Genomic DNA, 11,856 nt, shown 5'->3' with positions numbered 1-11,856 from the left:
TCCCCCGGTCACCTGGCCCTCCCAGGACTGGCTCAGACTCTGGCTTGACTCATCCCAGTTTTCCAACCCAGGGCAGAGCCTAGTAAGCCTTTGCTGAGAGACTGACACACCGACTCACCCAGGGTCCCCTGCGCCCCACACCATCCCCAGGGGCAGCGGGGCGAGGGCGGCGAGGCTGCCGGCCGCCGGGCTCCACTCCTCCTCTGAGACCTGTGCCCAGCACAGATCCTGCACACGGCTCGTTCTCCATATTGAATTTCTAGAACTCTCCCAAGCAGAGCCCCAGCCTCCAGGTTCCCACACGCCCAGCCCCCTGAAAGAAACCGAAGCAGCCATCGGGACAGAAGGCTGGACGCTGACCTCGAGCAGGGATGCGGCTGTAGCCAGGGACGGGGAGAAGAGGACCTCACAGGCGTCCAGGTTTTCAAACGTCCGGGCTGTTACAGCGAGGGGGCGCAGGGTCAGGCAAGCGAGGGTGGGTATGGGGGAAAGGGGCAGGCTAGGAGGGCCCGGCTCTCGGGGGTCTTCCTGGCCACTGCTTCTCCAGGTCAATGTATGTTTGATGGGTGTTCTCCCCACGAGCTATGGGCACCGTGAGGTAGGAACCCCATATGCCCGGCACCCGGCACCATGCCTGGCATCCAAGCGGAGACACTGGCCGTCATGGCCCTCTCCCCTCACGCTCCTCCACCCTGGACTCCCAGAGCTCTCGGCGGCAGCCCTGGCTCCTATGAAACAGGGTTTGTAGCTGCTGGGACAGAAGCTGAGCCACAACACCCCCCGGACAACTAGGTGTTGTGCTGCCCATGAACCCAGGGTGGGGTTGGGGCGGGGGTGCACCATCGGGGCCCCTCACCCTCATACTGCAGGTTGCCCAGGTGCAGGATGGCAGCCAGGAGCTTGGAGATCTCCCAGTTCTCCGTGTCGGTAAACATAAGCACCTTCATGGCCGAGCGGATGTTGGCGTACTCCTGGCTGTCCTCCCGGCCCTCACAGGTGATACAGTTACCCTGGCGGGCAGAGGTGGGAGAGTGGAGTCCAGGAGGACATCAGCAAGGCCGTGGGGACCCCCAGAGAGGCAGTGGTTGGGCTGAAGGGCCCCCTCTGCCAGGCCAGGCCAGTCTGGGGGGCCAGGCACTGACCTCACCGCAAAAGCACCATGACTGCTCCAGAAAGTCTAGAAAGCTCCTGGCTAGGGCTTTTAAGAACACATTTCCCATGCGTAGGGACCCCGGGTGCCCCTTCTTCCCAAGAGTGAGAAGAGCTGAGTCGCTGAGACCAGGCCTGGCCCATCCCCTAGCCTGGCAGTCACAGCACCCGGGCCCTACTGTGCTCCCGCCCCCCGCTGGACAATCTCGCTCAGGCACTCACCAGGGGCAACCAGGGGCAGCCTGGGGCAGGGGGAGGGGGAGGAAGGGACTGCAGGCAGGCAGGGCACCGACAGGGGTCTGCCCCAGGATGTGTGCCCGTGAGCCGTGTTCACGTGCGTGTCACCTCCGGCAGCTACAGCAAGTATCTGGGAAGCCCTGCACACCTACAACACCCACGTCCCTCGTGTGTCCTGTGGCCTGGCCCGGCCCAGCTCCTGACAACCAGGCAGGGATTCTCCCCGGGACTAAGGAAGCTGGTCCCCCCGCGGAGCCCGCCTGCTGTGCACTCGGACCGCATGCATCTGATGCTGGGCGGCAGCAACGGCCCTGGGGCCCTCTTCTCCTTGGTGGTCAGGCAACAGCAAGAGGCTGGCACCGGGGCTCCGTGCCCGGTGAGCCCCCGAAGCTGAAGCGGCAACAAATGAGCCCTCCAATCCTGGGGGACTGGCAGAGGTCCCGGGCTTCACGTCCTCAAAAACTGAACTAACACAGCATGTGTGTGCGGGTGGGTCTGTGCACACGTACACACGGGCAAGTGTCTACATGTCCCTGGGTCTAGGCTGTCTACACAGATTGAGGAACGTGTGTATCTGCGATGACAATTCATCTAGATGCTTGTGCAGGTGGGACGATGCCCAAGCGGGGGACAGGCCTGACGGCATATATAAGCTCAGAGTGGGCCGGGGCAGGTCAGGGGATGAGATGGGGTGGGGGATGCCCCCACAGAGGATCCGACCCACCAGGCCTGGAGCTGGGGAGCAGCTGGGTGGGTTGCCCCCGACCTCGCTGGGATCGGTGTCCCCCCCACTGGCTGCCCCGCCCGGGCCTCACCATAGCCAAGTAGTTATAGTCCGAGGCCTGGCCCAGGCCCAGCTTCTTCTTCTGATCGGCACTCATGCCCTCCAGCATGCAGTAGAACACATGGTAGTTTCGTTCATCGGAGGCCTGCAAATGCGGGCACAAGGTGTTGGGGGATAGAGGCAGGGGAGGCATCAGCAACCCGACAATCAAGATGAAACTCAGTTTACTATTTGAACAAACAACTTTGATCCAAAAGCCCCTGGGGGCAGCTTTCATGGCGGGAATTCAGGCACCGCGGTGAGCGGGCAGTGGCAGAGGACGATCCAGACCGTGCGGCCCCCACCCTCACCCGAGGCTGGGGGGTCCTGGGCAGGTCCGGCTCTGCCCTGGGGTCGGGCCCACCTGGCGACAGACACGGGACTTCTCCAGCAGGTACTGCTCGATCTTGGCGCCCTCGATGGCACCCCGCTTGTTGAAGTGGATATCGATGTACTTCCCAAAGCGGCTCGAGTTGTCGTTGCGGATGGTCTTGGCATTCCCAAATGCTTCGGGGTGGGGAGAGGGTCATGGGCAAGGTCAGCACCTGCCCAGCCCCCCCAGCACCACTCTTCGAGCCCTGGTCCTACCTTCCAGGATGGGGGTGGCTTCCAGCACCTGCTGCTCGATCCATGAGTGTTGCCCGCTGATGGCCGCCAGGAACTGCAGGATCAGCTTGGTGCTCTCGGTCTTCCCTGCCCCAGACTCCCCGCTGCAGAGGAGACCCAGAGAGAGGCAGGGCCCATCCTGGTCTGCATGGGCCTCTCCCTACGGGGCTTCAGCCCAAGCTGCTTCTCCCACCTGCACCTTCCCCCCTCCCCAGTCTGTAAAATAGGCCAACAGTATGGACCTTTCAGGGACAGGAAAGCCTCCAGGAGCTCAGGGCTCGGCCAAGGCCAAAGGTACTTTCCTTCCCCTTCATTTACACACACACACACACACACACACACACACACACCCTGCCCTGGTCCTCATCTGCCATAGAGCATGGCATATATTGATGCTAGATCAATGCTTTGTCCTAATACCCTCTGCCCAAGAGAGAATAGGGGACTGAAATGTCACCTGACTCTAACTTAACAGGAACCAGTAATAAACAACGTTGGCCTCAAAAGCTAACAAGAACTTGGGCAGCATTAATAGAGATGTAAGGCCTGGGAGAGGGGAGGGGATTCTCTACATGATGAGGCATTAGCAGGAACGCAAAGCTGGAGCTCTAGGGGCTAAGCCTGGAGCTCCGAGCTGGCGCTGGGCCGCCCACCTGATGATGCAGCATTGGTCACGGCTGTGGCGCTTCATGTTGAAATAGCAATTATCGGCAATGGCAAAGATGTGGGGGGGCATCTCCCCGATCTTCTTGTTGGTATACTGGCGGATATGCTCTGGTGAGTAGATGGAGAGCAGCTGGTAGGGGTTCACAGCCACCAGGATGGAGCCTGTGTACGTCTGTGGGCAAAAAGGGATGACGAACTTGCCACTTCCCATGTGGGAGGCTCGGACTCTAGAAAGTTCTCAGGCTCTGCCCTGCTCCATTCCTCTGGAAGGGACAGCAGTGGCTTTGGAGTCATGTGGACCCGGGGTCCGAATCCTGCCTCTCTGAGAGCTGGGGGTGGGGCCTTCAAACTAGCATTGGGTCTGGGTTGGAGTACGTGCTCAGTGAGGTTTGATGAAGGGAGGAAGGAAGTGGGGAGAGGGGGAGGGTCTCTAAGCTTCCATTTCCTTACCTTTATCCGTTAAATGGACATAATCTAACTGTTTCTAAAGATGAGGAGGTGGTGAACTTTAAAAGCCATAGCACACTGTAGGTGCTCCTCAAATGCTGGCTCCCACTTTTGCCTCCAAGCCCTGCATCCCAGAGGTTTGGAGTAATATTCATAAACCAGACCATTCCCAAGCAGAGGCTGGGTTGGTCCAGGGGGAGTAGAACCAAGCCATAAAATGCTGAAGAGGCTGGGGCATGTGGTTGGGGGGCTGGACAGGCCCCAGTCTCTGCAGCACAGCCCCAGGGCAGAGGGGCCCCTGTGTTCTGGGGGACAGGGCACCTCCAGCCATCCTGGTCAGCACAGGTACAGGGTCCCAGCACACCTCGGAAAAACTTCTAGGGGCTTTCTCTTCTTGGGCTCCTCCGTTGATGCACAAGATTTCCTGCTGTGAGCCTGGGGCCTTGCCACACAGGGGCCAAAGCTATCTGGCCCTCCTGCCAACAGGGCCGAATAAGGTACTCAGGGGTTACTGCTCCCTCTGCCCGCCCCTCCCCACCCCAGCTTGAAAAGGTCAGGCGCAGCCTGTAATTGGTGAGGGATGGATGGACATCTGGGCCTGGAGAGACTGAAAAGAGATGTGACCACACAGAGGAAACAACAGCCGTGTCCATTGCCTCCCACCAAGGGCACAGAGCATCACCCCAGAGCCAAAGCCATGCCCAGCAGCCTCAGCCCCAGGTGGCCTTGCCGGGAAAGTGCGGCCGCCAGCACCACATTCCAGGGGAAAGGCCCAAACCAGGGCCAGCTGTGGCCATGCAAAACAGCCGTGGCCTCAGCAACCCAGACCCGGCTCTGCCCGCCCCGCCATTTACCGCCCTGCTCTGGGCCCTGGGGGACGCTCCTCGGCCACCCGGGCTCTTCCTCCAAACAGCCCATGCCAGAGGCAGCTGAGCCTGATGGCGCTGACCTTCTGACTGTGTGCAAAAGCCCAAGCAGGGAGAGGTGCGGTGGGATGGGGATGCAGGCTGCAGGGAGAGGCCAGGCTGAGTGCAGACTGAGAGCTGGAACCAGCTCTGCCATACTCACCCGCCCTCCACAGTTGGTCTGAGGTTGGAAAGTGGGGAACAGGAGAAGAGGGAGCTGGTCAGTGGGGAATGGGATAGAAGGAGGTTCTCTACCATCAACACCCCACACAGCACAGGGCTGGGCTAATTTCTCAGATCAGAAACCACGAACCACCAGCCCCAGGGTACCTCGGCCCCATGACCTACAGCTCAGCCCTGCCTGGCTATGGGAACCAGCTGGCCCCCCGTCCCCATGGGAGGGAGTCAGCCCCAAAGAACATCTTTTCGGCAGATCGCTTTGCTTGTCTACACCTCAGTTTGCTCATCTGTAAAAGGGGGACGGTTAGCACACACACCCCTCCCCCAGGGTTATGTGAAGACTGAAGGGCATAGCCTTCGGCATGTGCCTGGTTACAGAGTAGTTGTCCTGACATGCCACCTTCCTTAATAAAGTGACACCAAACCACCTGGTCTATGATCACCACGTGGCGTGAGGTGGGCTCCATGCAGTCATTCAAGGACCCTCCACAGAGATTGGCGGGGAGGCCGACAGCCACATCCTGGGGGCCAGGGAGGGAAAGCTTGGGCTGTGGGAGGCAGGTGGGGGTGAAGGGAGAGGGGGCGTGAAGGCTGGTCAGTGGGAATCAAGCATGGAGGCATGAAAGGGCATGGCATTTGGAAGGTCTCTTGGAGAAAGGTCATTTTGGCAGCTGTGAGAGGATGAGCGGTTGTCCCAGAGGCTGGAGGTAAAGATACCACTTGAGACCTAATGAGCCAGTCAACGGGGGCGGTCGGAGCCAGACAGGGGTGGCGCTGGGAGCAGGCTCGGCGGCCACGGGCAGGGCCAGGCAGTGCCAGAGAGGATGCGCTGAGAAAAGCTGCAGGAAGCCTTCCTGGGGCGGGGCCTGGACCCTGCTCCCGGGGCAGAAGGGCAGGAGCGCACACCTACCCGCTGGATGCCTTGCTGGGCGCAGGAGCCCGTGCTCCTCAGCAGGCCTCTGTGAGGGCTTACACGGCCCTTTCCAGATGGGCGAACTCAGCCTCTGGGAAGCAGAGGGACTCCAAGATCTCACGCCAGAGAAGCAGGGGGCTGAATAAAGGGGGGGGCGCTGGCACCCAAGCCCAGGCCTTGCCTCCCCACGTGGGCTTACCCAAACCCCAGGAATTTTCCCCAGGGGACGGTGGAGCTGGTAGCCGGGGAGTGAAGAAGGGAGGGGCTTGGCCACCGCGGGCAAGGGGGCCCAGGCCCATCTTGCCCCTGTCCGGGCCTCAGCACCTGTCCATCCCCCAAGGCTCTTGGCACCGCTCCCTGAGCCCCTCTGGCTCTCTCTCTCTCTCTCTCTCCAAGGGTCCATGGCCAGCAGGGGACTCATGCCCAGCTGCCCAGCACAGGCCTTCTGCTCAAGCCTCCAGGAAGAAAGCCTGTCTTTGGGGCCATAGGCTGGGGAGAGATAAGGGCTATTCCCAAGCCAAGGACACAGCACACGTGGGCCCTAGGGGCCCCAAGTCCCTAGGCGGAGTTCTGAGGACCTCTCCGGAGCCAGAGACACACTGCGGGGGATGTGACAGGAACGGCTCCACCTCTGCCAGGAAGCTTCCAGGCCTGCCAGCCCTGGGGCCTCTCCCTTAGCAAGCCATGGAGACCAAGACATATCCCTGGGCACACACACCTTCTCAGAGCCACAGAGGTGCTCACCCAGGAAGTCTCCCCATTGTGCCAGAGGGAAGGCTGAGACCAGAGAAGAGCAGGGACTCCCCAAAGGCCACCTGCCAAGATTGGACCCAGGCCTCCCATACTCAGGCTCCAGTCCCTGTTCAGCGTCAGGGAGCACTGGATCCCCACCGGCCCTGCTACTTACACCCTGCAGGACCCAGGGAGGACCCCTGGCCTCTGAGACCACCCAACCAGGGGTCGCTAGGTGTCCTCTGAGGGCCCCCCCGCACTGGGGGTGTCCGGGGCTGATTTGTGGCTCTGGGGTGCTGTCCCGCAGGCTCCTAGGGCAGGCTAGCTGCAGCAGGCAAGCCCAAGGCAGACAGTCAGGGACAGAGCATTGCCCAGCCCAGGGCTGTGAGCGGCCATGGTAATCGGAGGAAATCCTGGGTACGTGGGGCTGTGCCCGGGGTAACCCAAGCCACGAAGTGACCAGGGGTTGCCATGGTTAGGGACAGGTATGGTTTCTGGGTGGGACAATGGCCCGGTGCTTCTTCAAAGCTCTGGTCCTATCCCATCCACCCATCACAGAATCAGAGAGTGAGCAAGTTGAAACCTTGAACAGGGCAATCCTTGAACAGAAGGGCTCCCTAGACCAACTGACACCCAGAATCCCAGGCTCGTGGATCAACTGAGCTGGGGACCCCCCAGGTGCTTCCTGAACAAGAAGGCCGCGTAGGCACCTCATCTTGACTTAGTGCCCTGCCCTGTCCCCTGCCCCCTCTCCCCCACCTAGAAAAGAGACCACCAGAAAGGTTACTGGTGAGGACTTCTAAAGAGGCAAATGGCACAGATTTTGTGGCTTTCTGGAGAAGTCATAAATCTCTGGAATTCTTTCCTTTGCTCCCCTAATCAGCCTGCTCTAGGACATGAAGCTGATTTCTCTGCTAGATGCCAGCTAATCTGTCTAGCCCCCCAAATTTCACAAACAAGGTTTGCTCTTCCTGAAGTTTTTTTTTCCCCTCTCCTTTGTGAATCCTGTGTTTGCCTTTGTTCTTTGATTCAGTCTACCGACTGTCCCTCACATGTGAGGAACCAGTTTGCCTGCAAGAATCAATAAACTTTGTGCAAAATAACCAACGACATGCCTCTGAGCTATTCCTAGACACAGTCGGGGGGGTTCCCTGGTGGGGACAGTTCCCATGTTACTCAGCTCCTCCTGACAGGAGACTGGGTCAGGACATCAGCTCTGGCAGCGGCCTCCCTGAGGGGGAGGTGGGAGGGAGGGGCAGGCTCCCCATTTACCTCCAGACCCAAGTGACACACTCCACCCAGCCCCGGGACGGCAATCACAGGGTGTGCTAGGACCCTCTGTGACCACCTGCCACCTAGGGTGAAGAGCGAGTAGGGAACCGCCAAGAACTGGGGCGCAGACACCAGTGGATCTTCCTGGGGTATCTCTGGCCTGGGCTCAAGTTCTAGCCCCATCCTCCTGTCTGGGTGAGGCTGCTCACGTCTGGAGGTTCCACTTGTGCCCTGCCCTGCCCCCCAGGTGAAGAAAAGAGTGAGAGGGGCTTTATTAGCTGTAAAAGCCACTTACTCAGTGGGCAAATGTCAAGGGCCTGGGCACAGCCTCCCCTTGGGAACCTGAAGTGGCAGACGGTCCCAGAGCGGGGAGAGTAGCAGAGGGCCTCCCTAGCAGCGGAGTGGCCACAGTTCAGGGCTTCTAAGAGGATGGATCCCTGACCTTGAAGCAGCTCCTTGCTGTGACTGCTCAGGGACAACTGCAGGGCTTCCAGCCCTGTCTCCCTGGCTCCTCCTCAGGGTCCCGACAAGCTGAGGGACACTGTGCCACTCCCTCGCCAGGCCCTTTCCTGCCTCCAGCCTCCTATCCACGCAGCACCCCTTCCCGAATGCTGTATCCCCTGAGCTGGGAGTGAGGCCTCACCCCTACAGACCCTGCTCTGTCTGCACTTAGCTCAAGCACTCCTCACGACACTTGCCCTCTCTACCAGCCTGCCTGGGGCCCTGCCTGGGGAGCAGGGGCTCCCTCCTGCTCTCTCCTTTTGTTGCACCAGCCATGGTTTCCTTTTTTTTTTTTTTATTTAAGATTTTATTTATTTGACAGAGAGAGACACAGCGAGAGAGGGAACACAAGCAGGGGGAGTGGGAGAGGGAGAAGCAGGCTTCCCGCCGAGCAGGGGGCCCGATGCAGGGCTCGATCCCAGGACCCTGGGATCATGACCTGAGCCTAAGGCAGACGCTTAACCACTAAGCCCCCCAGGCGCCCCAGCCATGGTTTCCTTCACCCGGAGCTGCTTGAGGGAGGGGCTGGGTCAGAGACATGCGGTGACCCCAGCACACAGCTCTGGGCCTGGCTAAACCTCATGGAGCCTCAGTTTCCCTGTCTATAAAATGGAACTATGGGACTAGCTCAGCAGTTCTCAAGGTGTGGTCCAGAGACCCCTGAGGGTCCCGAAGTCCCTTTCAAGAAGTCTGCAAGTTCCTTTCCACCTCTGTATCTCTGCAGCCAGCTTTTCCTCATACACTTCAACCAAACAACCTCACATCAGACTGGATGTGACGCAGATAGGAGAATTAGCTCTCTTCTATTAAGCCAGACATTAAAGATATCTCAAAAAATTATAAAACAATAACACTCTTCTTCCTAATTTAGGGGGCATATTCATAGTTATTTTTCATAAAAATGTTTTCCTATAATAGATTTTTATGGTTAGTTTTTAATGAATTAATACATTTTGTGAAGTGTCTTAGTTTTAATTTCTAATATGGTAAGTATCAACAGATATAGCCTACATTGACAAATGCTCTTGGGAGTCCTCAATAATTTTAAGAGCATCAAAGGTTCCCGAGGCCAAAACATGTGAGAACCTCTTGGGTATAATCTCCACAGTCCCTTTGTATTCTGATGGTCTCTGAACCTACCTCCTGGTATCAGTTCAGTCCTGGCTAAGTGAGGCTGTTTGTCCTGTTGAGTTTCAAGGTGTAAGAATATGGAGCGTGGCCTATTACAACTGGTTCTTATATCAAGGGTTTGTGGAGTCAAGGAGCATGTTCCCTCCTCCATCCTCTTCTGAGGATACAGACTCCCGACCCATCCTCTCTTCACTGGAGGACCAATAGAATGGCAGGCTCCGACCCCATAGCCAACCCAGAGGAGGCAGCAGTTCCCCATCTCTGGGCAAAACACGGAGCCTCTCACCAATCCACCCAATGGCCTGGGGAGGCACATGAACCCGTGGTACACACCGCTCCCTTCTCCAATCACAGACCACACAAGCCGCAGTCCAAAGGATGGTTCAAACCCTGAGCTGCTGCGGGCAGGTGGGTCCCTGGTTGCCTCTGGAGAGCGGGCCCCTGCGAGTGGGCGGGGCTGCGAGTGGGCGGGGCAGCACTCACGTAGATGAGGTGGTCCCGGTAGCGGATGAGCAGGTTGCGCAGGATGCCAGCCTCGTTGAGGTCTCCCAGGCGAATCATGTCCTCCACGCCATGGACCGACGTGGGGTGCATGGGCTTGATGTGCGTGGCGTTCTGCGGGGAGATCCAGTGTTCCTGCAGGGAGGCACCGTGGCTACGCTCAGGCCAGGCTCCTGGGACCCAAGTTGTGCTCTGCTGGGCAAAGGGCCCAGGAGGGACAGGGATCCTGGGTCTGTGCGACCCTGGTAAGGGCCTCCTCCTCTCCTGTGGCCAAACACTATCATTATCAGGTTTGAGTCTCTGAGGATGGTGCTGCCCACCCCCACTCTCTGTGGACCACTCCTCCTCTTAGGGAATTCTCTCTACAGACCTAAAAGATGGGCAGGGCAGGGACTTTGGTCCCACTTAGCTTTCTCATAAAGGGAATTAGAGTCCCCCCAGTCACTTTGCAAGGTGGAGGGGAGAGTGTAATCACTGGAATTAGACTTGACTTCATATACAGGCTCTGGTAAACAAAGGCACAAAAAGTAATTTCAGACAGTGCCAAGAATAAACCGACAGGCATATGGGTTAGAGACCAGGGAGGGAACTACCTTAGGGTGTCAAAGAGGTAACATTTGAGCAGAGATCCGAATGATGGGAAGGAGATCCCTGTAAGATGTGAGGGGATGTCCAGGCCCAGGGAACAGCCGAAGCTCAGCCTCTCAGGCCGGCCAAGGCATGCAGTAGCGGTGGAGACGGAGGGAAGTGGGCCTGTCACAGATAGATGTCACAGGGCTTGTTGATGAACGTGGAGCAGGGGTGAACTTTCCATGCTTGTGAACTGATGCGGAAACTAGGAGAGAGCTTGCCCCATGGCTCCCCCTATTCTCGCCTGCAGTATCTTCTGCTGGGGGGCGGGGGGGGGGGGCTTCCTGGCCAATAGCACTGGCACTTTCAACAAACCTGCAAATCCCTCCTTCCTTCCCCAAGGCGGTGTCCGGCACCTTCTCACGATCTAGCTTCTCAGTGAGGTGAGAGTGAACTGTGCTCTGGGGTATGGCCGCAGCCTGAGCTCACTAAGCCCCACAGCCCTCTGGGGCCCTCTGCCCGTTCCCAAATGCCAGAACCCTGGGAGCCTCAGGACCAGACAGGAGCTTGACTTTTGGGAACAGGGGAGGAGAAGGGGACCCCACTGCCACCTCCCAGCTCAGGCCCTAAGACTTGGTGGGTAGGTGTGATACACACGACATGTCCTCCCATACCTGCTTCTCCTCCAGGAGAATCTGGGGCACCAGCCCCTCATCTCATCCCATCCCCAATCTAACTGGTCACCCAGTCCTACTCAATCATCCCTCTGAAGGGTTGCTGCTGATTGAGCAGTACCCTCCTCACCAACCTCAAGCCCCTACCCTGATCCAGACCACCATCTCTCACCTGGCCCCCTGGCCCTTGCTGTTCTCCAGCTATCCTCCAGCTCTCCCCTGCAGTCCCAACCCCCCTGGGAGTTTCTTCAAGCACCTGTCTGATCCAGCACTCTGGGGCTTGGAGCCCTTCCTTGCTCCCCCCATACTTCAGCCTGGCATGCAAAGGCCAACCTGATTTTGGCCACAGGGACTTTGGGCCTTCGTTCCGGCAGTCCCCTGTCCTTCCGAGCCAGGGAAGGTTGGTCTCCACTTCCCCAAACACCTCTGTGGCCTTGCTCATGCTCTTCCCTTTACTTTCTTTCCACTCAGGCTTTGAGGCCCAGCTCAAAGATTTCCCAGTTTCTAAAGCCTTTGCCGACCATGCTGCCCACGCTCACGTGCTCCATG

General features: G+C 58.5%; 1 protein-coding gene across 1 annotated transcript in view; it reads right to left on the bottom strand.

Annotated features, from left to right (window-relative positions):
* MYO7A (myosin VIIA) overlaps positions 1-11,856 on the bottom strand; it is a 70,823-nt gene that overhangs the window by 38,748 nt on the left and 20,219 nt on the right. The window contains exons 4-12 of the mRNA XM_081797330.1: positions 10,046-10,198; positions 4,997-5,014; positions 3,469-3,653; positions 2,798-2,919; positions 2,574-2,716; positions 2,202-2,315; positions 857-1,010; positions 325-437; positions 119-210 (exon numbers count right to left, since the gene is read on the bottom strand). Coding sequence (XP_081653456.1) covers positions 119-210; positions 325-437; positions 857-1,010; positions 2,202-2,315; positions 2,574-2,716; positions 2,798-2,919; positions 3,469-3,653; positions 4,997-5,014; positions 10,046-10,198 — 1,094 coding nt within the window. The remainder of the gene's footprint in view (positions 1-118; positions 211-324; positions 438-856; positions 1,011-2,201; positions 2,316-2,573; positions 2,717-2,797; positions 2,920-3,468; positions 3,654-4,996; positions 5,015-10,045; positions 10,199-11,856) is intronic.

Source organism: Leptonychotes weddellii, chromosome 11, assembly GCF_054177405.1.
Source record: "Leptonychotes weddellii isolate Sample4059 chromosome 11, ASM5417740v2, whole genome shotgun sequence".
Lineage (NCBI taxonomy): Eukaryota > Metazoa > Chordata > Mammalia > Carnivora > Phocidae > Leptonychotes > Leptonychotes weddellii.
Note: the sequence above shows the minus strand (reverse complement) of the source record. Positions and strands in the feature narration are given on the sequence as shown.